At 38.7% G+C, this 26,075-nt stretch overlaps 1 protein-coding gene across 1 annotated transcript; it reads left to right on the plus strand.

The window, feature by feature from the left end:
* Positions 1-406: 406 nt before the first annotated feature.
* On the plus strand, positions 407-24,823 carry SQLE (squalene epoxidase). The gene is made up of 11 exons (XM_082859154.1): positions 407-997; positions 4,492-4,744; positions 11,254-11,434; positions 12,916-13,012; positions 13,945-14,058; positions 14,143-14,314; positions 16,366-16,461; positions 20,867-21,009; positions 21,485-21,581; positions 23,253-23,340; positions 24,038-24,823. Exons 1-11 carry the CDS (start codon positions 707-709, stop codon positions 24,228-24,230), a joined length of 1,725 nt encoding a protein of 574 aa, XP_082715280.1. The 5' UTR covers positions 407-706; the 3' UTR covers positions 24,231-24,823.
* The last annotated feature ends 1,252 nt before the right edge of the window (positions 24,824-26,075 follow it).

The following is a 26,075-nucleotide window of genomic DNA, read 5'->3' on the forward strand; positions in this document are numbered from 1 at the left end:
GGAAGGTTCGGGGGCTGGTGCCTCGGGAGCCGCAGTGAGGTGGAGGTCTCGAGGTAGGGGCTGCGCTTCCCTGCCCTAGAGCCGCAGTCTCCAGTCCGAGGCCATCTTTGGTGGGCGAAGGCGGTCCCGGCGAGAGAGGAAGCTCACCCCTCACCGCCGCAGCCCTTGGCGCTTTCCTACCCGGCTGGGCCATCGCTGTCGGACGAGGCGAAGCCGCATTTTTCCCAACGCGAGATATTTCTTTGATGTTTCTCCCCCTGTTCCTCTTCTGAAAGGGCACCTGCTGCTGGTGAGAGAGAAGAGCAATTTTACTGCACGACGAGCCAGCAACAAAATTTAGAACATCATCCGGAATAGTCCCCAGGACCCTCCTCGCCTTCCAGGAAAAAAAAAGGGGGTGGGGAAATACATGGATTGCTTGAAAGGGGAGCGCCTGGTCGGGAGCTGTTGGAGCAGATTTTTAAATACTGTTTTTTAAATCCTGGAGAACGTTCCCCTCTTCTGATACTTTTATACTAACTTTATGTGATTTTGTAAATTAGTCCGATTTGAATTGTAATCCTGTGACGGTGTTTACTGGACTTTGGCCGGTCCCCCGTGCTACTTTTGGCAACACCTTTTGGGGAGAACATCTAAACACCAAAACCCTACCAGAAAAGATCGGATCTGAACATTGACCCGGTGTCACCGAAGAAGCCTTTAAACCATGTGGACTTTTCTTGGCATTGCCACTTTCACCTATTTTTATAAGAAATGCGGAGACTTCGTCTCTCTGGCCAACAAGGAGCTCTTGCTGTGCGTGCTGGTGTTCCTGTCGCTGGGGCTGGTGCTGTCCTATCGCTGTCGCTACCGGAACGGGGCCCTCCTCGGGCGCCAGCAGAGCGGCTCCCAGTTCGCGGTCTTCTCGGATATTCTGTCAGCCTTGCCTTTCATTGGCTTCTTCTGGGCCAAATCCCCCCCTGGATCAGAAAATAAAGAGCAGCTCGGGTCTAGGAGGGTAGGTTGAATTCCAAGTGGGCAAATGAATGAGTGTGTTATATTAAAATTAGGACTGGGGTTACTCAAATGTAAATATTCTAATTTAAAGGGCGAAAGGCTGCAGGTTAGATACTGTGGTAGGAATTCTCATATAGCTGGGGTTTTTTTGTTTGTTTGTTTGTTTTAAAAGCTCTTGACTGTTCCTTGGCTAAATCCTTGAGGCTCTTAGGAATGATTGAAAAACCTTTGTTTCATTTAGTGTTGGTGGTGCCAATGCTAAATAAAATTGGTTTGATTATGGATGTTGATTTGATGATGAAAGTTGAAATGTTTGAATCACTAGGACAGAATCACCATCTGTGTTGGAAAAAAATATTTTTTTAATTTAAATCCTTTGGTAAGGATTATGTTTGAACCTGGGAAGAAAGAAACCTGCTGCAGGTTAAGTCTGCGGCTTATAAGAAGGGACAGCTGCCTGGGGAAAGTCACAGAACAGTGGGAAGAGCTGGCAGAGTAAAATGCTGTGTTTTAAAGTTTTAGGCAAAACACCCTCCCCTCCCCAAGTCTGCGGAGCCTTGAGTAAATCAAGGTCCTAAATCAAGAGACTAATGTGTGCAGTTCAGCCATGTTCCTAAATCAAAGGTGGGTCTTCAAATACACGTGAAGTTATGATGATCCCTGCAAAGACAGCAGAGGAGGACAATGGTGGGAGATGAGGGGGGAAAGGTTGTTGAGGTCAGAACATTTCGGATTTGTTGCCCTTGGGTGTTTATACTTTTTCCCAAGAGCACTGGAGGATTCTAAGTATGGGAGTAATGATATTTGATTTTTACTTTTTAAGAAGCACATTCCAGTTTCTGTGTGGAGAATGGATTGTAGGAGTACAAGAGTGGAAGCAGGGATGTGGGGTAAGAGACTCCAGCAGTAGGCCAAGTAAGGGACGACAGTGACTTGACGTTAGGGTGCGTGGCCTACAGAATAATTCACTCTTTTTGGGTTCTGGATCCACATCATTTTCCTGTATCTGCAGTACAGATCAGCACGGTTTGCAGAAGAGGGGGGCCTTGGTTTAGAAGTTTTGCTTCACCACTGCTGACTGTGAGACCTTTGGCAAATTGCTTAGTTTCTGTAAGGATCCTTTGCCTCTTTTAGGTGGGAATAGCACTAACCTTGCTGGTAGTTATAGCAAATTGAATGAGTTAATGTTTGCAAAATGGCTGGTTCATAACTGTGATAAATAGTAGCTATTAACATTAGTCTAAAGGTAGTCTCCGTTAGGAACCTTTGGAGTGGTGCTGAATTCAGTGATAGGGTGGGTGTGGGTTGGAGGAATGGGAGGGGAGGGAGAGGGAATCTTAAATCCTCAAATTGATGTCTTTGGTATCTTTGTCTGAGATAATGTCCCTCGAGGTCGCTGAGCACTAGTCCAGGTGGCTGGAATGTCATTATACCATAGAGAAATTTGGGGGTAGGAAATCGGATTACCAGCAGTCACTATTGGTTCCACTTTGTGAATACCTCAGGCTTTCTGCTTATTTCCTAAATACCTGGGAATTGGTAGACTGTAATGAGTACTAAGTTCCCATTAGTGGGAGCTACTAATCTACTGACCAGGCTCTGAAAGACGTAACTTTCTCCAGAGTTCTCCTTCCAGGATTGTGTGTGTGTGTGTTTAACAGGGAAAATTTAGAAAGAATAACTAATAACAAATGGCTAAGATAACAAAAGGGGCTTTTCTTGCTCTCAGAACAGTAATTTAAATATAGACAGTTGCTCTGGCCATTAAGAAATACTGAGAGTAAGAGTAGACTCTATTGTGAAAAGATAATTTCTCTAAGAGAAATTATAAAAAAGTAGAATGGACAGGAAGGCCCCAGTCCATTATACAGGCTGAATGAATATTAGAATCACAGAGAATTAAAATGCGAAAGGATTTTAGGTTTTATCTCCTTCCTTTTTTATTAAAACCCTGTCAAAATGGCATTAAAACCCCATCAAAATTGCATTTAGTCTTAATCGATAAGGTCAGAGAACTCAAGGAAGATGGTTCCTTGCAACTCTGAATCTGAAATGTATTCATATTTGTGAATCCACATACCAAGAAAAAATACTTATTACAGTATTGAACTGGTACTTCCCTGGCGGCCCAGTGGTTAAGACTCTGTGCTTCCAATGCAGGGGACGAGGGTTCAGTCCCTGGTGCAGGAACTAAGATCACACATGTGCAGCACACACGGCTAAAAACAAAACAAAAAATATTGAATTATTCTTTAAAAAAAAAAGTAACAGGCACTGTTATGCTCAGTGGGCATAAATCTCTCAAAACAGGCCTTTTTCATCTTCTTATAATCAAAGTAAAGGTTTTTACTGTCAGCCCAACGAGTGATAGGTTTAATGTTTGTCCTTATTCCTAAACTGCAGGGCCACTTGTTTGACTAGGCTCTCTTAAGAGTATCAGGATAGGGGGAAAGGAAGGTAAATTAAATATATTCTTATATGTAAGGACTAAAATTGTGAACAGGTCGAATCCCAAGGGACAGAATGAGTTATTCTCTTGGAATTTTACGATAAATATTCTCAATTAATAGATCAATAGCCAGGATTTGACAGTCTTTTTGTTATATAAAAGTGATTTTAGATTAAGGTAGATTTTTCAGATGAAAATCCAGAGGGAGAAAATAAAGATGAATTGTTGAAATATCTACAGGGTGCTGAATAATTTGCAACATGAAGTCATATCAGAAATTGTGTATGGGATTCCCTGGTGGCGCAGTGGTTAAGAATCCGCCTGCCAATGGGACACGGGTTTGAGCCCTGGCCCGGGAAGATCCCACATGCCGCGGAGCAACTAAGCCCGTGCGCCACAACTACTAAGCCTGCGCTCTAGAGCCTGCGAGCCACAGCTACTGAGCCCGTGTGCCACAACTACTGAAGCCCGCACACCTAGAGCCTGTGCTCCGCAACAAGAGAAGCCACCGCAATGAGAAGCCCGCGCACCGCAACGAAGAGTAGCCCCACTCACCACAGCTAGAGAAAGCCCACGTGCAGCAATGAAGACCAAATGCAGCCAAAAATAAAATAAAATAAATTAATTAATTAAAAAAAAAGTTGTACATGATTTGCATCTGGTAGATGCTCAGTATATATTTGAAGCATTGAGTAATTAATGATAGAATTTTCCCTGTAAGTCTTTGAAGCCCCTTGTAAACATTTTTTATGTTTGGCCTATTATGGATTTATAAACATGTGACAGCACTTTCTAAATATGTCTGAATGATGGAATACACATTTAATTTTATTGGGATATTATTATACGTTTTTGTTTAACCAATATTTTGATATCGTTTTTTATATACGATCTGGATTTAAAAACATAACAGTTCATTTGGTTTGATAATGTTTAGGGTATAGTTTTTACCTAAGATGCAAATGTCCAGTGTGTCTATATAGCAGTAGTAAGATTTAAAGATAACAAATATGGCTACATAATTCACTTTTTTTTTTTTAAAACAGTGCAAAAAAGGAACCAGTATTTCAGAAACAACCTTAATAGGAGCAACTGCTTCTACGTTGATATCTTCTCAAAATGATCCAGAAATTATCATCGTGGGGTCTGGTGTACTCGGCTCTGCTTTGGCGGCAGTGCTTTCCAGAGATGGAAGAAAGGTGACGGTAATTGAGAGAGATTTAAAAGAGCCTGACAGGATACTTGGAGAATTTCTGCAGCCAGGCGGTTATCATGTCCTTAAAGACCTGGGTCTTGAAGGTAGGTTCATAGTGATTTTTAGGAGTTATGTGGCATAAGCAAGCACTCCTTGCTATGACTGGTAAAAAGGTATTCCATTTTATTTTCATGTATAAAAGTTACTCTATTCATTTACCAACAAATTTGCATGAAAATGAGAGCAAAGGAGAAAATAAGCATGAGGAGATATGAAGTAGCCTTAGTGAGATAAATGAAGTGGCTAAAACATTGTAATGGTCAAAATTGAAGACTGGAAAACCAGAATGAGGACATGAAATTTGGTGAAAGGTGAAGGGAACTATCATTTGTAGAGCGCATATGATGTACCTGTTATGGAACCTTTTTTTTAAAGCATCATTCATCCATTAACCCAGTGCTTTTTAAACACTACTCATTTAGGAAATACTTATATTTGCTGTATGCTTTGTATGAGGTGCTGTACTGGGTGCCAAGGCTATACCGGTGAACAAGACAGATCAGCTGTCTACTCTTGGGAATCAAAGTATAAATCTAGGCCCAGGCTGTGAACTGAGAAGAGCTGGCTGGGTATGTAGGGTAGGCAGTATGTTGTAGTAATTACCAGCATTGGTTCTGGCACTAGATTGCCTGGGTTTGACTACCACCTCAGATACATAAAAAGCTGTGTGATCTTGGCTAAGTTACTTAACCTCCCGTGTATTAGTTTCCTCACCTGTAAAACTGGCACACTTAAAACAGTCCTTGTCTCACAGTTTAAGAGGATTAATTGAATTCATAAAGACAAAGCATTCAGAACAGTTCCTGGTATGTAGTAAGCACTATGTGAATGTTTGCTATTTTATTCAATGAACTGAAAAGGAGACTGATGTCGCCAGAAAGTGTTGGGTAATGGGGAAAGGAGAGTGGCTTGAGTTTAAGGTTGGAGAGGTAGGCAGCTGCCAGGTCATGCAGGGCTTTGAAGGCAGTGGAGCAGGAATATGACAGCATCCTGTTTACGCTTCTATAAAGGCTTCAGACCTTTGACAGCTACTCACAATGACAGACACACCTTACATCCTGACTCAGTACCTACAAACATACCTAAATCAGACTGAAATTTTACTTTTTAAATACTTGTCATGATTTTACCCAAGTGTACAATTCACAGCTCGAAAGTCACTTCACAATTTACCGCTGAGTCACATCCTGCAGTTTGTAGAAAGCTGTTTTAAAAGAATGTGTGGATATGGTGTGGTGAATAGCCTCCAAGACTGTGGTGGTGCGGTAGCAACAGTCAACTCAAGGACTGGTGGGAGCTCATTGCTAAGTCCAAATGACAGATGATGGTGATTTGGACTAGTATGGTAGAGAGGATGTGAAGAGAAGTGGACAGATTCATGACCAAATTAAGAGGCAGGAATGGCATGATTTACTAAAGGATTGATGTGAGGTATGAGAGAGGGGGTATTAAAAAATGATTCCTAGGTTTTGATTTGAGCAACTGGTAGATGGCGGTGCTGTTTGCTGATAAGAAGACCTAGAGAGGAACAGGCACTGGGAGGAAGTTGGGAGACCTGTTGAGATATCCAAGTGGAGATGTCAAGTTGAATATATGAATCTCGAGTGCAGAGGAGTGAGTGATTTGAGCTGGCTGGAGTAGACATTTCAGAGATGTCAGCATATTGGTAATACATAAAAGCCACAGCAGTGATGGAGACCAGCTAAGGAGAGTGTGCAGGGAGAAAAGAGAGGACAGAATAAACCAAGTCCTGGGAAACTGATGTTCAGAGATTGGGTAAAAGAAGAGGAGCTTGCCAGGGAGACGGAGCGGGAGCCGGCAGAGTGGCAGAAAAGAGCCAGGAGAGTTTGGTGTCCTTAATCCAAGAGAGGAAAATGTTTCTAGCTGGAGGGGACGGGTACGTATCAGGAAAGGAAAGGAGCCATGTCATGGTTTGCTAATGAAGGGTCAGGTAAGATGAGTATAGAGAAAGGGCCATTGGATTTGGCCATTTGGAGGTTGCTTGTGACATTGACGGTGTTTTGGTGGAGTTGTGTAGACGAAACCTAGACTGAAGTGAGTGGGAGATTAAAAAATTTGAGACTAGAGAACTACTCTCAAGGAGTTTTTCTCTAACAGAATACAGAAACGGCAGAGGTGAGATGCAGATGTGAGGATAAAGGAGGGTTTTTTTTTTTTTAATTAATTTATATTTGGCTGCATTGGGTCTTTGTTGTGGTACGCGGGCTTCCCATTGTGGTGGCTTCTCTTGTTGCAGAGCACAGGCTCTAGGCGGTGGGCTTCAGTAGTTGTGGTGTGTGGGCTCAGTAGTTATGGTGCACGGGCTTAGCTGCTCCGCGGCATGTGGGATCTTCCCGGACAGGGCTCAAACCCGCGTCCCCTGCACTGGCAGGCGGATTCTTAGCCACTGCGCCACCAGGGAAGTCCCCAAAGCAGGGGTATTTTGATACTAGATAGAGCATGTTTGTGTGGTGACAGAGAAGGTAAAGTTGAGAGGGAGGCGACTAAAGGGGTTACATTCATTGCTTCATTTAACAAATATTTATTAAGCATTGGCCGTATTGTAAGTACTGTTCTGGGTGCTGAGGCTACAGTAGTGAACAAAACAAAGATTCCAGCCCTCATAGAGCACACATTCTAGTTGCTAGTGTAGAGGGTGGTGATAAAAGATGAATAAATACAATTTAGAGTATATATTATGGTTATAAGGGCTTTAGAGAAGAATCAGAAAAGGGACATAGGGAGTTGAGGGTGGCGTGTAATTTTAAATAATGAAGTGGGAGAAGGGAAAGCCTCGCTGAGAAGATGACGTTTGAGTAAAGGACTGAAGGTGGTGAAGGAGTTAGGGCTACCTGGAGGAAAGGACTCTCTCTCCAGGCAGAGAGAGAATCAAGGGGAAAAGCCTGGTGGGAGGAGTGAGCCTGGCCTCTTTGAAGAGCAAGGAAGGAGAATCGTGTTGACTTGAGTGGTGTGAGTTATAGAGAAAAGGTCAGATGGGCAATGGGGGCTGGATTCCACTGTGGTCCACTATATGGATTTGGCTTTTACTCCAAAGGGAAGCCACTGGAGAATTTTAAGAAGAGGGGTTATTAGATTTCACATTTTAGAAGTATGATTAGAAATATTATTTTAAAATATTCTTGTTATTGTGTAGAAAAAAGAGTAGATCATAAAGTGGCAAGTCAGAAGCAGGGAGACCTGTTAGAGATTATTGCGGAATCAGTGAGAGTTGTTGGCTTGGACTAGGGTCGTAGCCGTAGAGGTGGGGGAAGCAGTCACATTCTGGGAATATATTTATCTTCGGAAGGAAGATTCAGTAGGACCGGCTGATGGATCAGATGTGAGGGATGAGAGAAAGAGAGGGGTCATGGTATTTAAATGAGACTAGACGACATTGCCAAGAAGAGGTGCAGGACGACCCCTGGGGTACTGTAACGTATAGAGGTCAGTGAGGTGAGCCGGAGCCAAAAAAGACGACCGAGAAGGAGCAGGTGAGGAGGAAAAGCAAAAGACTGCAGGGCTCTGGACCCAAGTGGAGAGAGTGCATTGTGAGGAAGGGAGGTCCACCTCTGTCCTTTTAAGTTTCCTAACCACCACCCTTCATGAGACGGTCACTTGAGGTAGATGTGACAGTATCCTGAGACAGGATTTTGTTACCTTTATCGTTGAACATCAGGCAACTGGAAATGCCCTCAGACTAATGACTGGACTTAGAATCATTTAGAAATCCAGCCTCAGGGGATATGTCCAAGGTTGTGGCAGCAAACATCAATGGGTTCTTATGGGTAGTTCGTGTAAGGGTGAGGAGAGCCGTGCAAGAGGGAGGGGAGCCACTGAGGTATTTTAGCCAGTCCACGCATCATGCATACCTTTAGTATCATAGCAAGAGTCCTTTTTAACATTCATTATGCTATCAGTTCCCCCTCAGGTGTGATGAGCTATGGATAATAGAAGCCCTTGAAATAGTTACTTTTCGGAGTGTGGACTTTTAATATAATACTGACTGACCCATCCTGGTGTGTGGGTTTTTAATAAGTGAATTGATTGCCCTTTGGCTTAAGCTTAATATCTAGAACTCTTCAAATGAATACATTATAATTTAAATGCTGTATCTTTATAATAAGTCTCATTATCCAGTGGGGAACCTCCTCCTCACCTCACTTTCTTTAGGATTATCTTGACTTTTCTTGGCCTTTTTGCTTTTCTGTATATAAAATTTAGAATCAGGTTTCAATTCCCATGAAAACAAACCCTGTCAAGATTAAGACTGAAATAGCATTAAATGTCTAGCTCAGGTTTAGAAAAATTGTCTTGGACTTCCTATCCATGAATGTGGTATACTCTCCATTCAGTTAGGTCTTGAGTGTATTTAAATAAAATGTCATAAATTTTGTTTGTCTTTTGTTATATTTACTCCTTGACTCTGATTTATATTTGGACTTCCATAAGTGATACCTATTTTATTATGCACTGTATACTCATTTTGAGGTTCAGACTTCACACCAGGTCATGGTACAAAGTTATGATTGGATTTCTTATGGATGACTCCACCCATGGCCTATGGTAGATGGCTTACTTCCATGCCATGTCTCAGGGCGTTGAATTGATTTTTTTCTGGTCTCTGTCGTATTGACAAGAAATTTACGTATGGTGCCAAGTTCCAACGTCCATTGCCTGTGGGGGCCCCTACCTCCTATCCAGGAGTGGCCCTTATAACTCCAGCCTTTTAGGCTTCTGGTTCTGATGCCCTTATGCTATTGCCTTTAAAACTTGCTCACTGGTTTGACTTTGAAGTTGCTTTTCATTTATTGCATATGCAGTTTTTTTGTTGGTTTTGTTTTTTAGCTTGCCTTTTCATAGAAAGCAATTCTGCATTTTTCAATGTGGAAGAGTTTTCCATGCCAGTTTATCTGATATGTTGATAGTAGTAGTCTAATATTGGAGCTATATGGTTAATAGTTAGTGACAGCTCTAAGTCCCATCACTGTCTTCAAAGTTATTACCTGTCTAGTATTCGTGAAGCCTGAATTTCATTAAGGTTTAGGGTGCCATCTTCCTGCCTGCTTAAGGAAGTAAAAGTGCCAAAGTCTGTCATGTTTGATTTCATCAATAAAGTAGAGAGAGAAAGATTTTTCAAGAAATCTTAAATTAGACCTTGTTTATACACTTGACTTAGGATAATTTACCCAAGGAAAAATTTTACTGTGCTACTATATACTTTTCACATCGTCTATATACTTTTCACATTGTCTGTTGTGTTCTAAATTGGACAGTTTTAGCATTTAAAGTTCTTCCATAATATAATTATGGCTTAAGAAAAACAAGCTATCTCAGTAGCTGACAAAACAAAAGTAGAAATACTAGATGGGCTTTAAACATTTAGGTCAGTAAAGACTGGCAAAGAGATCCAAAGTGAATACACTGCTAACTGGAAGCTTTTAGGATGTATGTGTACTTTTCTCTGAATGAATTTTAACTGGAATAATTTAGAAACCATACCAAAAAATTAACTTACTTTGGTCCTAGGTCAGATGTGTGACAAGTATTCATCCAGCTTGTCCCTGACTGGACTTTAAGTGTGACTAAAAAGCATATCAGAAACTGATTTATTTTGATCTTAGCATAAAAATAATTTTTAAAGTTTTAAATTTTAAAAGTTTTCCTTTCATCAGAAATGAAGTTATTTTAATGTACTTAATCCTAATATATTTTAATGTATTTAAATATATGTTATGTGACTATTTTAATATACATGCTAAAGTCCACTTTTTCACAGAAACGTATTTCCAATACTGTTAACCATTCTTTAGCATAATTTTAAGCCTGTACATAGTATTTTCTCAGTTCATACTTAATAACATACTTTACCTAACTTAGATTCATATTTAGGTTGTTTACAGTTGTTAGAGGTAACACTGTGGTGAACCTGTTTTTGTATATACCTTTAATAATTATTAAAAATATGAATTATATCTTTAGGATGAATATCTTAGATGGATTACAAGACTAAAATTATTATATCAAAGGATGCTAACTTCTTCATGGTTCTTGATAATTATTGCTGTACTTATTTTCTAAAATGTTATTACTTTATAATATGACCAGTAATGTATAAATTTATCCATTTTATCTTTATCTCACTAGCAATTTTGAGAGATTTGGTGTCTTATTGTTTCAGTTTTATTTCATTGATTTTTTTAAATCAAGTTTTGAACATTTTTCCTGATATGTTCAATGTTTCTGTACTGCTTAGTGTGAATCATCTATACACTTTTACCCATTATTGTTAGGGTCTTAATATTTTTCCTATGAATTTTAATGAATGAATTTTATATGTAAATATTTACCTTTTGTGATATTATGAATTTGCTAAGACTTGTCTTCCAGAAGCATTAAGATTTCTGAAATAGTTATAGTAATGTCCAGTTCTCCAGTTGGTATCATAGCTTTATGAACAAAGAAACTCATTTTCAATGGTCCATGTCCTCTTGGTGCCTAGTGTAACTCTGGGTATATTACAAAATTGATTTTTTTGACCTGAATTGTTTTGCAGATACAGTGGAAGGTATTGATGCCCAGGTTGTAAATGGCTACATAATTCATGATCAGGAGAGCAAATCAGAGGTTCAGATTCCTTTCCCTCTGTCAGAAAACAGTCATGTGCAGAGTGGAAGAGCTTTCCATCATGGAAGGTTCATCATGAGTCTCCGGAAAGCAGCTATGGCCGAGCCCAAGTAAGACTACAGCTTCAAATACATGATGTTAAAGAAACACATTTAAACTTGGCCTTCCTACAAATACTATTTTATACATTTTCATAAGTGTTTGCGTATGGGTTAGAACATAGCTATTATACTAAAATAAACCATAAGTTAGAAGAATGTTAGCTCTTCAATGCCTTTGTTAAGAGTATCATATAGATAACCTTCCTTTGAATGACATAGAACTACTGAGAATTTTCCTTTGACTAAATATGTGATCTTTTATGTGGTTGGAATTTAGAGGATATAGTTGTTGTAATTAAGGTTTAAGTTCATATGTGCCCATTTGGGAGTTGGGGTTTGTGGTTATGGTACTTTTTATTAAAAGTCAGGTTAGAGAACTTCAAGAGAAGATCCCTGTTCCATTCATATTAAGGACCTAGACTGACAGAACTGGCTGCTTCTCTCTCTCTTTTTATTGAGCTATAGTTGATGTACAATATTATGTAAGTTACAGGTGTATAGTATAATGATTCACAATTTTTAAAGGGCTTCTCTTAATTATTAACTTATATTTGTCTCTAGCCCTATGCATTATAATTGAGGTTTAAGTTTTAAACATGAGAACCCTCATGTCATTGGCAAAGGCTTAAGTGTTGACAAAGCAAGTGAAATGAGTGGATTATTCTTAGAACTGAAAGAATTTGATATCTATGGAAGTAGAATATGTTCATAGTAGAAAAATGGAAAAATACTCAGAAATATAAAGAAGATTGTAAAAATTATCCATGATCCTTCTAACTAGAAGTAACTACTCTGAATAATTTGGTAGATAAGTTCCAATTCCGTGTATGAATTTGTGTGGGTATGTAAAATTTTTCTGCATGTATTTTATTTTTTAATGAATGAGATAAAACCTCATGTTACTTTTTAAAATGCTTTTAAAAAAATCATTACATTAGTAATATGTATTCCATTTTAAGAAATTAGAAAATTAAGGGCTTCCCTGGTGGCACAGTGGTTAAGAATCCGCCTGCCAATGCAGGGGACACGGATTCAAGCCCTGGTCTGGGAAGGTCCCACATGCTGCGGAGCAACTAAGCCCGTGCACCACAGCTAGTGAGCCTGCGTGCCACAACTACTGAAGCCCGCACGCCTAGAGCCCGTGCTCAGCAACAAGAGAAGCCACCGCAGTGAGAAGCCCACACACTTCAACGAAGAGTAGACCCCGCTCACCGCAACTACAGTAAGCCCGCGCACAGCAATGAAGACCCAACACAGCCAAAATTAAAATAAATTTAAAAAAAGAAAGAAATTAGAAAATTGAAGCCACACCAATTCTAAAATCCGTTAATGATCTTTTTGCTTTTCGTCATTCCAGACCTTTTTCTATGTACATGTGTGTCCAATTTACATGGGTAAACTCAAGATAAAGAAAAGGGAATTTTTCATTCCTTATTTAAATTGTTCAGGTATGCTACCAGAGAATTTATTTCTGTTTATTTATCTTTTAGCACAAAGTTTATTGAGGGCACTGTGCTGCAGTTACTAGAAGAAGATGATGCTGTGATGGGAGTTCAGTACAGGGATAAAGAGACTGGAGACATCAAGGTGAGATATATCAAATATTAGCTCTTCCTAAGAGATTTTTATTTTCTTTTTCTCCCACTCCTTTAAAAAAGTAGGCTCACCAATTTATTATTCATCAGAGGGACCAAGATCTAAGCCCTCTGCACCAAATTGAACACATTGTTCTTTAGAGCACTTCAGAATGCACTTCAAATAACTTCAGAAACAAACACCACGATTTTAACTGTATTAAAAACTGAAATGAGAAATGTACCCTAGGAGAGAAGCAGAGGGGAACTGGAAGATGCAAAAAGGAAGGATTCAGCATAAAAGAAATAAGTAGAATAAAATATTGTTTAAGTAAGAAAGGCAAAAAGTAAGAGAATGTCTGGGGAAATAGCAGAATAAAATAGTTTGCTCCTGTTGGTTTAGTAAAGAAGAGAAAGTCCAAGGCTTATCTGTTGATTCTTCCCAGCTGCTCCATAGGGTAACCACGTCCTAGGAATTATACTCTAATGGGGGCAATTACAAGATAATATAAATACATACATCTACATGTACAAAAATTCTTCTAAGCCCTAGCCACTAACTGAAAGCATTATGTGAAGTTAGAAAATTCTAGAATAAAAGAATGTGGTTAGTCCTTGGAATTTGTAATGAGATTCAATCCTCTATGGGCTGTGCTTGCTTTGTAGCAGTTTCCCCCAGTGTCCATCAAAGTAGCTTAATCCCAGATGGTTTGGATGGTAGGGCTTTGGAGGAACGTGATCCTCAGGGACTCAAGGGGAAGGGTCTCTAAAGATTGGTCATGCATTACCTTCAGCCCATGTAACAGCTCCTTCAATAGCATTATCTTCAAATACTCTGTAATGCCCCATAATGTATTTAAATTTGTTCATGTACCTTTTAAAAGAATGTCCTTTTCACTGTGTACTTCTAACCATTTAGCTGAGTATTCTTTGTTTTTGTTGTAGGAACTCCATGCTCCATTGACCGTTGTTGCAGATGGACTTTTTTCCAAGTTCAGGAAAAACCTGGTCGCCAATAAAGTTTCCGTTTCTTCACATTTTGTTGGCTTCCTTATGAAGGTACCATAGGAATGCAATTGTAGGAAATAAAAGCAACTTGAAACTTGAAAATTATTAAAATATTTTATTTATTTGTTTTTCTAGAATGCACCACAGTTTAAAGCAAATCATGCTGAACTTATTTTAGCTAATCCGAGTCCAGTTCTCATCTACCAGATTTCACCTAATGAAACTCGAGTACTTGTTGATGTCCGAGGAGAAATGCCAAGGAATTTAAGAGAATACATGACTGAAAACATTTACCCACAATTACCTGGTAAGAAATAGTATTTCACTGCCATTGTAATCTACTGTCTGCAAGCAAGTCTCACAAAAGGCCCTTCATTTCCAGTTCTCACTGAAGCTTTGTCTAAATTAGGCCAAAGATAAGGATGGCAGGTGAAAAATTCATCCAGTCAGCTACACTGGAGCTGAATGAACTATTTAAACTAGCACATAAAAAAATTTCCAAGTAAAAAAAATAGTTTCAATGTATTTTTTCTTAGTAATAATTAGTTTTCTGAATAATCATTAATAGTGGCATATATGGTATTTTTTAAGGTAGTCTGGATAGCAGTCTAGGTATGTGAATTCTTGAAATAGCTCTTACACTTAATTACTTCTTGTGCTTGGTTTTTGTAGAAATGATAGCTACCATATATTGAATGTCTACCATGTAAGAGGTGTTTTACAAACATAATTGAATGTCTACACAACTACCCTATGAGGTAGGCATTATCATGATCCCCATTTTACAGATGAGGAAACTAAGATTCAGAGAGGTTACTTAGCTTCTCCAAATATAAACCTTTAGTAAGTGGCAGAGCCAAGGTGGAAAGCAGGTCTGTCTAGCTCATACATCTCTGACCTCAGAACATGAGGGCTATAAGGGGTCTTTCAGACATCTTTGTAAAACACTCATTAAAATTATTATTTTTTGAGAATAGGAAGATGTAAGAAAGAAATGTAAACAAATTATTAAGAATATTGATAAAATTGAAGGGAAACCCTGCTTGCCAGTTATGATATGATTATAGTAATAGCACATTATCCTTGGTATGAGTACGTTTTATTTAAATATTATGTTTTTAAGTTATTTTTTTTTTATTTTTTTTTTTACGGTATGCGGGCCTCTCACTGCCGCGGCCTCTCCCATTGCGGAGCACAGGCTCCGGACGCACAGGCTCAGCGGCCATGGCTCACGGGCCCAGCCGCTCCACAGCATGTGGGATCCTCCCGGACCAGGGCACGAACCCGTGTCCCCTGCATCGGCAGGCGGACTCTCAACCACTGCGCCACCAGGGAAGCCCTAAGTTATTTTTTAAATTAAGCAAAGTTTTTTTTTTTTGCAAAGTTATTTTTTAAACTAAGTGAAAGCACTCTATTTAATAATTAATGGAATATTAACAGAAATTAAGGTATACATGGACCAATTTAGATTTTTAACAATGACATTTTCAGCACTTCAATACATTTTCACTCAGTTAAGCCATTTTTGAAGCTTTCAGATGGAAAGAATGAGTTATGCATATTTAGGAAAAGGATAGTTAATAATGCGATAGTTTTAGCATTTTTTTCTTTTATATAGATTTTTTTACCCCAGTCCGAAACTTAGTTGCAGCAGACTGCCCTGTGTAATTTTATGCTCAAATTAGTTAAGTTATGGAAATTCTACTCATTGTAGGAAGGAATAGTTTCAGCATAGGCATTCTGCTCCTATATTCCCAGATTACGAATTGTATGAAAAAGTTTATTTTCTATGCAGGTAGAAGCACAAAACTTTAAAACTGGGAAGTATCTCAGAGATAAGCTAATCCAACTGTTTCATTTCTAGATGAAGAAACTAAAGCTCAGAAAGGTAGTGCTCTATACACCTTACCCTTTTTCTACTGTACATACCCTCCTGCTGTTTGTGAATTGGTGGTATATTTCATCTGATCTTATAGAATATGGTGGTGACAGTAAATTAGGCGTTAAATATATGATACCTAGCATTTAACATTTGGAAGAGAGGTGGGTGGTTTTTCTCCCTGTCTCATCTCATCTGGATTTGCTTCACTTTTCCTCAAGTTTTCTGGTTCACCCAGCTCTATGTTTATCTATTTACATTAATTTTCTCTTAGATTCCTTAGTAATTCCTTAGCTTGAATAACTAGGTGCTTAATGAACAATTTTAGTAATAATTAGTTCTTGATTTTTCACAAGGAATATATGTAACAACCATAACAGATGTGTAGTAGGTATTTGTTTATTCTTGATAAGAAAATGTGGTAACTTGAAATTGGCATGTTATAAACCATTTATTTGGTGGGGTGGGCTTTACTGCAGATCACCTCAAAGAACCATTCCTAGAAGCCACTCAGAATTCTCGTTTGAGGTCGATGCCAGCAAGCTTCCTCCCTTCTTCACCAGTAAACAAACGAGGTATTATTTTATTGGACTGATTTTATAAAAGATATTCCAAATATTCAGATTCATTACTCCAAATGACATGTATGTGGTACAGTTTGTAACATGTGGTACGGAAACTTGATTACTCTGGATTAATGCATTAGTAATACCAAAATTAGTTTTGTATCTATTATTTAATATTCAGTACATATAGGTCACTGTTCTAGTTATTGGAGATACAGCAGTTAATTAAATACAGTCCTTAATCTAGAGAAGGCAGTTTTCTAGTGAGAGATATAGACATATAATTTCAGAACACTGATCATAAATGCTGTAATGAAAGCCCACTCATGGTACCCCAGATTCACTGCGAAGGGGTGGGGTGTACAAGGCAGGGAGGGGAGCCTGTGAACTGGGAAGGGTGATTAGGGAAGACATTGCTCTGGAAACAAAGCTGGACTTGGGGCACGGAGGGTGAGTGGGAGCTCATCAGGTGGACAGTGAGATCAGGGACTTTTTCTTTTTTTTTTTGGCTGCGTTGGGTCTTCATTGCTGCCCACAGGCTTTCTCTAGTTGGGGCGAGTGGGAGCTGCTCTTTGTTGCGGTGCACGGGCTTCTCACTGCGGTGGCTTCTCTTGTGGAGCACGGGCTCTTGGCGCGCGGGCTTCGGTAGTTGCAGCACATGGGCTCAGTAGTTGTGGCACGCAGGGTCAGTAGTTGTGGTGCACGGGCCTAGTTGCTCCGTGGCATGTGGGATCTTCCCGGACCAGGGATTGAACCCACGTCCCCTGCACTGGCAGGTGGATTCTTAACCACTGTGCCACCAGGGAGGTCCCAAGAGATGAGGAACTTCTAAGTAGGCAGAACAACATCTACAAAAGCTAGGATGGCCGAGAAATGGTGGCACTTAAGTGAACTCAAGTAGCTTCCTATGGCTGGAGCATAGGATAGGTGTCAGAGCGGTAGAAAGGTAAGATATTTATTTAAAGTTTAGTTTTAATCCTATAGACGATGGAAAGTCATTGAAAAGTTCTCTTTTATAATAGCTTTATTGAGATATAATTCACAAATCATATAGTTCACCCATTTAAAGTGTACAGTTCACTAGTTTTTAGTATATTCATAGGTCTATGCAACCATCACCACAATTAATTTTAGAACATTTTTATCACACCAGAAAGAAACCCTGTACCCATTAGCAGTCACTCCTCTTTTCCTCCCAGTCCCCAGGCAACCATTAATTTACCTTCTGTCTCTATAGCTTTGCCTCTTCTAGATATTTCCTATAAATGGAATCATATAATATGATCCTTTGTAACTGGCTTCTTTGAGGTTCATCCATGTAACGTGTATCAGTCCTTCATTTGCTTTTATGGCCAAGTAATATTCCATGTATGGATATGTCAGTACTACATTTTGACTATCCATTCATCAATTGGTAGACATTTGGGTTGTTTCTACTTTTGGTTCATACCTGTGTATGAGTTGTTGTGTGGACATTTATTTTTATTTTTCTTGGGTATATACCTAGGAGTTGAATTGCTGGGTCTTAGGGTAACTCTGTTGAATGCTTTGAGCAACTGCCGAACTGTTTTCCGAAGTGTCTGACCCATCTTACGTTTCCATGAACAATGTATGAGGGTTCCGATTTCTCCAGATCCTTGACATTGGTTATTATCTGCCTTTTTGCTCATAGCATCCTAGTAGATGTGAAGTGATATCTCACTGTGACTTTGATTTGTATTTCTCTGATGGATAATGATGTTGAACATATTTTCATGTGCTTATTGGCCATTTGTGTATCTTCTTTGGAGAAGTGTCTGTTCAGACTTTGCACATTTTTTAACTGGGTAAATTTTTAAAAATTTATTAAGTTCTAAGAATTCTTTATTCTAGATATAAATCCCTTATTAGATATGATTTGCAAAGTTTTTCTCTCATTCCATGGATTGTCATTTTGGTTTCCTTGATGGTGTTCTTTGAAGTTTTTAATTTTCATGAAGTCCAGTTTATCTGGTTTTTTCTTTTGTCACTTTTGATGTCATATGTAAAGTCTTTGCTCAACCCAAAGTCATGAAGATTTACTCCTATATTTTCTTCTACGAGTTTTATAGCTTTAGCTTTTACATGTAGGTGTTTTGATTCATTTGAGTTACATTTTATGCATGGTGTGAGGAAGGGGTTCAGCTTCTTTTGTATGTGGTTATCCACTTGCACCAGCCCCATATGATGAAAAGACTATTCCCTATTGAAGTGCCTTGGCAGTCTTGTCAAAATTTGACTGTAAATGTTAAGAGTTTATTTCTTTCAACAGTATTTTGTAATTTTCAGAGAGTAAGTTTCACATTTTTGTTAAATTTATTCCTAAGTATTTTACTCCTTTTCATGCTATTATAAGTGGACTTATTTTCATTTTAAGATTCTTCATTGCTAGTGTATAGAAAAACATTGACTTTTGCATATTTAACTTGTATCTTGAAGCCTTGCTGAATTCATTTATTAGTTCTAATAGTTCATTGAAAAGTTTTAAAGAAGGTAGTGGCATGACTAGAGTTTTGTTTCAAAGATACTACTCTGATATGTTGTGGAAGGTGGTTTGGAGGAAAGTTCAGACTAAAGCCTATAGTAAGGCTATTTAATTATTCCATGTAAATGATGATGAAGGGCCTGAACTAGGGTGTGGCAATAAAAATGGAAGGTAGAGAATGGATTTGGGTAGCATCTAAGATGAAGAATGCATGAAACTCAGTGATTAATGGTAGTAAGAAACAGTGAGGTCTCTTGATGGATCCCAGGTTTCAGGCTTAGATAATTTTGCCACCTATTTGCTGACATCGGAAATATAGGGAAAAGTGTGTAAGTTTAGGGAAGTGTGGAGAGATGATGAGTTCACTTTTGGACATAGTGTGAAGGGCTGGGAGGTCATTTGAATGGCCAGGTGGAGCCCCACTGAAAACAGGAGTGTGGAGCCCTGAGGAGAGGTGTGAACGGGAGCTGTCGATATACTGTGGCTCCTGAACATAAACAGCTATCATTTGCTATGGAAAAACACGCATCATAAACTACCAGTCGTATGAACAAACTATACTGCAAAGCAGAATGAAAGCCAGTGCCAAATTGATATAAACGGCATGCTGTTAGAACATATCCTAGTTGGTGGGACTGGTAATGTTCCATGGAGAAACAGGAATAAAAGCTGGTTATAGTTCGTGGTTTTTAGTGAAGGTATTAGACTAATACATAAAAAACTTGGATTAATATTTAGAATATACCTTTTCATAAATTAGTATATATTATGTGTATTCTATAATTAGTTACAAATGTAGTATATTGTGACATTACAGAAAAAAGTTATCCATAATTCTGCCACCTTGCCACTATTACTATGGTTGGCTGTTTCTCTCAGAGACAAAATTAAATAAATACTTTAACTGCCCTCTAAGTCATAGGTCAGTAGCCAGGCTGACAGCTGGTGGGAACCTAGTCAGGAGCTCAGTCAGGAGGTGTATCTCGAGTCAAAGTGCAGAGCTTTCTGCTTCCGTAGTTTTGTTTTTAAGGGGGCCTAATTTTCAGCTAAGATTCAGTCGAGGCTTATTCTCCTAAATTAACTTCTGATGGTTTTGGAATATCTGTCTATTCCCTTGGAACCATACAGACATCTCTCTATAACATGCTGGCAGCAAATATTACTGTGAAACGTCAACGACCTCTTGATTTTTTTTCCCTTGTGGAAGGCTTGCTATTTATGCATGGATGCCTGTACATTCTGTGTTTTTTCGTGGAAGAGGCCTCATAAATATTTTGACATTGTTTGACTTAATCTTAGGGTCACATGTGAGCTTTTTTTTTTTTTTTTAAAGATGATGTTGGGGGTAGGAGTTTATTAATTAATTATTTATTTTTGGCTGTGTTGGGTCTTCGTTTCTGTGCGAGGGCTTTCTCTAGTTGCGGCGAGTGGGGGCCTCTCTTCATCGCGGTGCATGGGCCTCTCACTGTCGTGGCCTCTCTTGTTGCGGAGCACAGGCTCCAGACGCGCAGGCTCAGTAGTTGTGGCTCACGGGCCTAGTTGCTCTGCGGCATGTGGGATCGTCCCAGACCAGGGCTCGAACCCGTGTCCCCTGCATTAGCAGGCAGATTCTCAACCACTGCGCCACCAGGGAAGCCCATACATGTGAGCTTCTTGAGGGCAGGGACCATGTTCTTGTTCTCACTGTATCCCCAGGGTCTGGTACATATTAGTTACCCAATAAATATTAATTGAATCAACTCTTGAATTTTTGCCTGAATAAATTTTAGTCATGATTTAGTCCCTTGTATTTTCACATTCTCATTTACTAGCTCACATTCAAAATGTTTATAAATTACCAGAGTAGTCTTTTTGTTTGTCTTAAAGGATGCTCCAGGATGATGTCATAATCTACTTTCTCTCTTTTTATAGGTGTTCTTCTTTTGGGAGATGCTTATAACATGAGGCATCCTCTTACTGGAGGAGGAATGACTGTTGTTTTTAATGATATAAAACTATGGAGAAAATTGCTAAAGGGTATCCCTGACCTTTATGATGATGCAGCTGTTTTCCAGGTAAGATATTATTCTTTGACAAAAAAGTCACAAAACAGACTTTTTTGGGGGGCCTAAGAGGAATGGGGCTTTGAAGGGGAGGTCTGTACCTAGGAGCCTGGTCCTTAGTAGTGATTCTTAAGCAGTCTTGTTCAGGATTAAGAACTTGACTTGTAACCTGTGAATCTTTTAGAATCTCTGTATTTGGATATTATATAACATTGGATTACATGGGCCACTTAGCTTCAGAGATGTAACTCATTGCTCTGGAGATTTTTTTTTTGGTGGGTGTGTAAATGTTGAACAAGGCATAATTACTGTACAACAGTCCTCAGGATAACTATCAGTTTAGGGGATTATAAACATCAGTTTGTGCTCTTTCTCTCTCTCTCTCCCTCTCCCCCCCTTCCCCTTCCTTCCTTCTTCCCTCCCTCCCTCCCTCTCTCCCTTTCTTCCTTCCCTTTACCATATAATAAGTGATCTTTTTCCTTTTTAGGCCAAAAAATCATTCTATTGGACAAGAAAAACGTCTCATTCCTTTGTTGTGAATATCCTTGCTCAGGCTCTTTATGAATTATTTTCTGCCACAGATGGTAAGTGCAGATATTTTTAAAAGAATATTGCTGAAGTGCAGGGTTTTAGCACAGGAAGGGAACTTAATTACAAAAAAGTTAGTGATTAGGCCAGAACTAGAAATGTTTCCTGAGTCTGCTAACTTCCAAGTTGGTAGTCCTTTTTGACTCAGCCCTTGAGCAAGATTTTTTCTAATCATCATGTATCCACCACTTTGTGTGGAAGGCTGTTGCTTCCGGAGACAGCCTTAATAGCAATACCTCACTAATGTGTCATTATTCACCCCTCTGGTCCAAATCAGATGCATAAGATTGCGATGCAAATCTTATGCAAATGCATGGGACTGTGATGGAAGATCTTTCTGGCCATGAATTAAAAGGCAATATAGTTGTTAATCTTTTTCTTCCTGAACACTAGTTTTAATTTCTTTTCAAAGTTGTATTTTGTAAAATGAATATGAGCTTCATATCAAGCCTAGATTTTGTTAAAGTGCACAAGCAGAAATATTCCCACGCTTTTGTTTTTGTTTCCATATGAGGTGATGGTCAATCTATATACGTTAAGGAAAACATGACTAAGCAGAAACAGTGGTAGAAATGGAGGAAAAGGCATCTGTGCCACCTCCCAACCATGGCCGTGTACAAATTAGTGAGTGGTAGGTTAGTAAAACTAGATCTTTAGGTTTTCAAGAATAAAAATAACTTGAATCTCATTACCTCAGGTGTTTACAACAAAGCTATTTCTATGACCTGGCTGAGGCCCTAGTGATCTATGCTTTGGTGATCTGATTACAAAGGATGATGATACAGTACAAATACTTCCTGCAGAGTCTCTAGCCATCGTTCTTGCTAAAAGAAAAGACAACTTACTGTGATATGCCAAGCAAATCTCTCTTGCTAGTTGAGCATGGAAGTTACAGTGGCTGGTTGGGCAAGAAAAGAACTAAATTTGGAGTGTTTCTAAGCTCTTCTTTCTAAGCTTTTCTAAGCTCTTGAGTTTCGTACATGATGAGTTTGAATCTGCCGACAAAACATTAAAAAAGTTACAAAATAGTGGAGGAGGAATGAGCTTTATTGGAGTAAAACGTTACCTGTTGTACCCTTTTTCATCTTTTGTGAAGAACAATCTAGACATACTTGAGAAGAACATTGGTTCTGTACTATTAAAAAGGTTATTGATTGATTATATTATGTTGCGAGGGTTTAATGAATTATTTTGAAAAGTATAAAAAATGTACACGTATAACGCATTATTACTCTTCACAGCTGTTCTTTTTACTTGATAATTTACTGCTCAGAGATATGGATCAGGCATCTTAGAGACTGGGAATCTGGTTTCTAGAACTGTGTTTTTATAAGAAAAGTGTTTACAACAAAGTAGTTTGCATCATTTAATGAATTTACAACACAGTCAAGGAAATAGCTTTTAAATAACTAACTTCTAAGACCTGCATGTTTAGTAATTATTTACTAGCAGAAAACGTTTATTCACACTTAAATTACTATGTGTAATGTGACTTATGAAATTTAAAGGAAATCTTGGGTTGCTGAAATGCCAGCACTAGATTTTTTAGAAATTATCTGTAAGGTGTAATAAATGTTACACATTCATTTTTTTTCTGACATTTCATTAATACCCAGCATAAATGTGTGGATAATTTGATCGGGAGTAATTTTTAACTTTTATTTTAGATTCCCTACATCAACTAAGAAAAGCGTGTTTTCTTTACTTCAAACTTGGTGGAGAATGTGTTGCTGGTCCAGTTGGGCTGCTTTCTGTGTAAGTTGTTTCGATGACACAGAGGAAACGGGTGTTCCAGGTTTTCTTAGGACAGTTGGGTTTATGAGTGACTGCAAGCGCCATTTTATCATCCAGTAGCACCCCAAACAAAACGTAGCCCAGAGAAATGAAAACAGGCAATAGTTAGTGCTGCATTTTTGTTCTAAGAAACAGGGTTGATTCTATGGGAACCGTGATTAACAGAAGTTTATACTTAGAATTTAATTCTGTTGGGACTCATGAAACTCAGTAACAGTTCTGATGGTGCAGACATACGTAGAATTATTCTTGGAAAGTCTGCAAAATGAAATTCTTTAAGACTTTTCCCCTTCCTCTGCTATCTGAATGTCAACACTGTTATCTTTTGAAACATCTAGACTCAACAAGCCAGGCAATCCAGCTGTTTCAGACCGAGATCTCAAGACTAGTGAGAGAAACAGCTCAAAACAGACAATTTAATAAACGAAGAGGAGGTACTGGCTTCTCTGACAGGGGTGAAGTCTAAGTAGTTTCTTGTAAGAAAAAAAATTTTTTAATTTGTCCCTTAGTTGGCAGATACAAGCTTATAAAGTCCCCTAAAATGTGGAGTGTGTGTTTACCTTTACAGGTGATACATAATTGGAACCTCTTTATGAGTCAACTTTCATTTCCAGGTCTTACTTATATGTATACTTTTTATCTTTCCTATTTATTACAGATTGACTCCTAATCCTCTGGTTTTAATCGGACACTTCTTTGCCGTTGCAGCCTATGCCACATATTTTTGCTTTAAATCAGAACCTTGGATTACAAAACCCCGAGCCATTTTCAGTAGTGGTGCTGTATTGTACAGAGCGTGTTCTGTAATATTTCCTCTAATTTACTCAGAAATGAAGTACTTGGTTCATTAAGCTTAAAGGGGAACCATCTGTGAATGAATACTGGGAACTTGCCAAGTCTGAAGAGACTTGGAAGAGATGTACATAGCACAGTACTATACCTCTTCTAAAGTGGGAACTCTTGGACCAAGATTGGGATTAATTTGTTTTTGAAGTTATTTGTATACAAACATGTAAATATATACTTTAGTTTGCAATTTCAAATGAAGGGTACAATAAGATAGATATGTAAAAGAAATGATTGTTACCGTAAATTAGTGCTAACACTGAGGAACTGCAGTTTGTCTTTTGAATTCAGTATTTGGGATGAGTTATTGTGGGGCATGCAAATAAAATGAAGAACGAACTCTCATGTCTTTTTGCCTCGTGCTGTGGACTTCTTTACGTAACTTCATGAAAAAGAAACCAAAGTGGGGTGGAAAATGCGGAGGGAAACCTATTCTGTTAAATAACTCCTGACGCTGGGGAAGTTGCCTTAATATCTCTGGACCTTATTTTCCTCATCTATCCACCTGTCTTTCCTCACTTACGCAATTGGATAAGGTTCTTTTCTGAGTTCTTGGAAAATATCACATTTATATGGAAAGGCAATCGAGGGCTTTATATAAATTCCACTGTGTGACATTAATAAGCCAGGCTAGGCTTATTTCAAGAAACAGTGAATGAACAAATAAGCACTTGCAATATCTGGCATAATGCCTTAAAATCAGTCAGACTTTACTGAGTTTACAGTACATTTGAAGAGATTATGGACATTCAGAAGGGTATCATGAGACTTAAGTAAATCCCCAAATATCACTAAAGTAAATTGCTTCCATTCAAAGAGCAGGAAAATACAACCAGGAATTTTAAGTAACTACTTCAGATTCTAACCATTAGGGCTAAAATTTTATTTATAAAATAAAGCTTTTATAATTAACATTTCTCTTGTTCAACTTTTAAGTTGAAATTTTTTCAGTTGAGGAAATTTTTCACTAGCCAGATCATTTCACCTTGTTTTAGGACAGTGTATGTGGACTCATTTGCTTGGTTTTGTGAAATTCCCCTCTGATAAATCATACACTTCAATTGTCTGGTTAAAAATACACTTTCTTAGATCTCACCTTTTTATTAGCAGCTGGCTTTCTATGCGGGGAACATTTTCACAGAGAACTAAAGTTCTCATTTCATGCAGTTACTGCAGTGCATCTGATTACAAATGAGAAACAGCAAGATAGTTTTGAGAAGTGGACGTACGATGGCCACAGACTTACCGGCTGAGTTCACGTGTCAGCTTCGGTGGGTGAGACTCCCAAACTCCTTACATGCCAGGCAACTTTCAGTTCACTTTTAAAATTCCTCCCTGGGTTTCCACCAAGCTGGGCTGATAAGCCTTCTGCTTCCCTCTGCTGACTAGATGCTTTTTAAAATCCTTTCTACAATGATGGTGAAATGAAGCATATAAAGTCATTTTTTTTCTCTTCCAGTATCTTAGGATTTGAGACCTTCTGACAAAAGAAATAACTTATCATAAAATCAGAAAACTGAAGGGAACCAGAGAAATCATTAGCCCTGATTTTATAGATGATGCCAGTAGGCTACCTTGGGACAAGGTAGTGGCAGAATCAGGACTCAAGCTTTGCCTCCTGACTACAAATTAATGCTGCTTTTCTTACTATTTGCTAACTGACTGTCAAGCACATTTCAGATACTGGGTGTTTTTTGTTTGTTTCTTTGCTTGTACCTCTCCTCTCCAGAGGACATAGCTATACAGTCAGAGTTAAAACACCTTTCTTACTCTTATCTAAATCGCCACAAGAGGATGGCAGCTCCTCTTTCAGGGTAATTTTCATTCAGAAGTGATTTAGGATTTTGGAG

The sequence above is a fragment of the Leucopleurus acutus genome (genome assembly GCF_964270905.1).
Source record: "Leucopleurus acutus genome assembly, chromosome: 17".
Taxonomy (NCBI): Eukaryota; Metazoa; Chordata; class Mammalia; order Artiodactyla; family Delphinidae; genus Leucopleurus; species Leucopleurus acutus.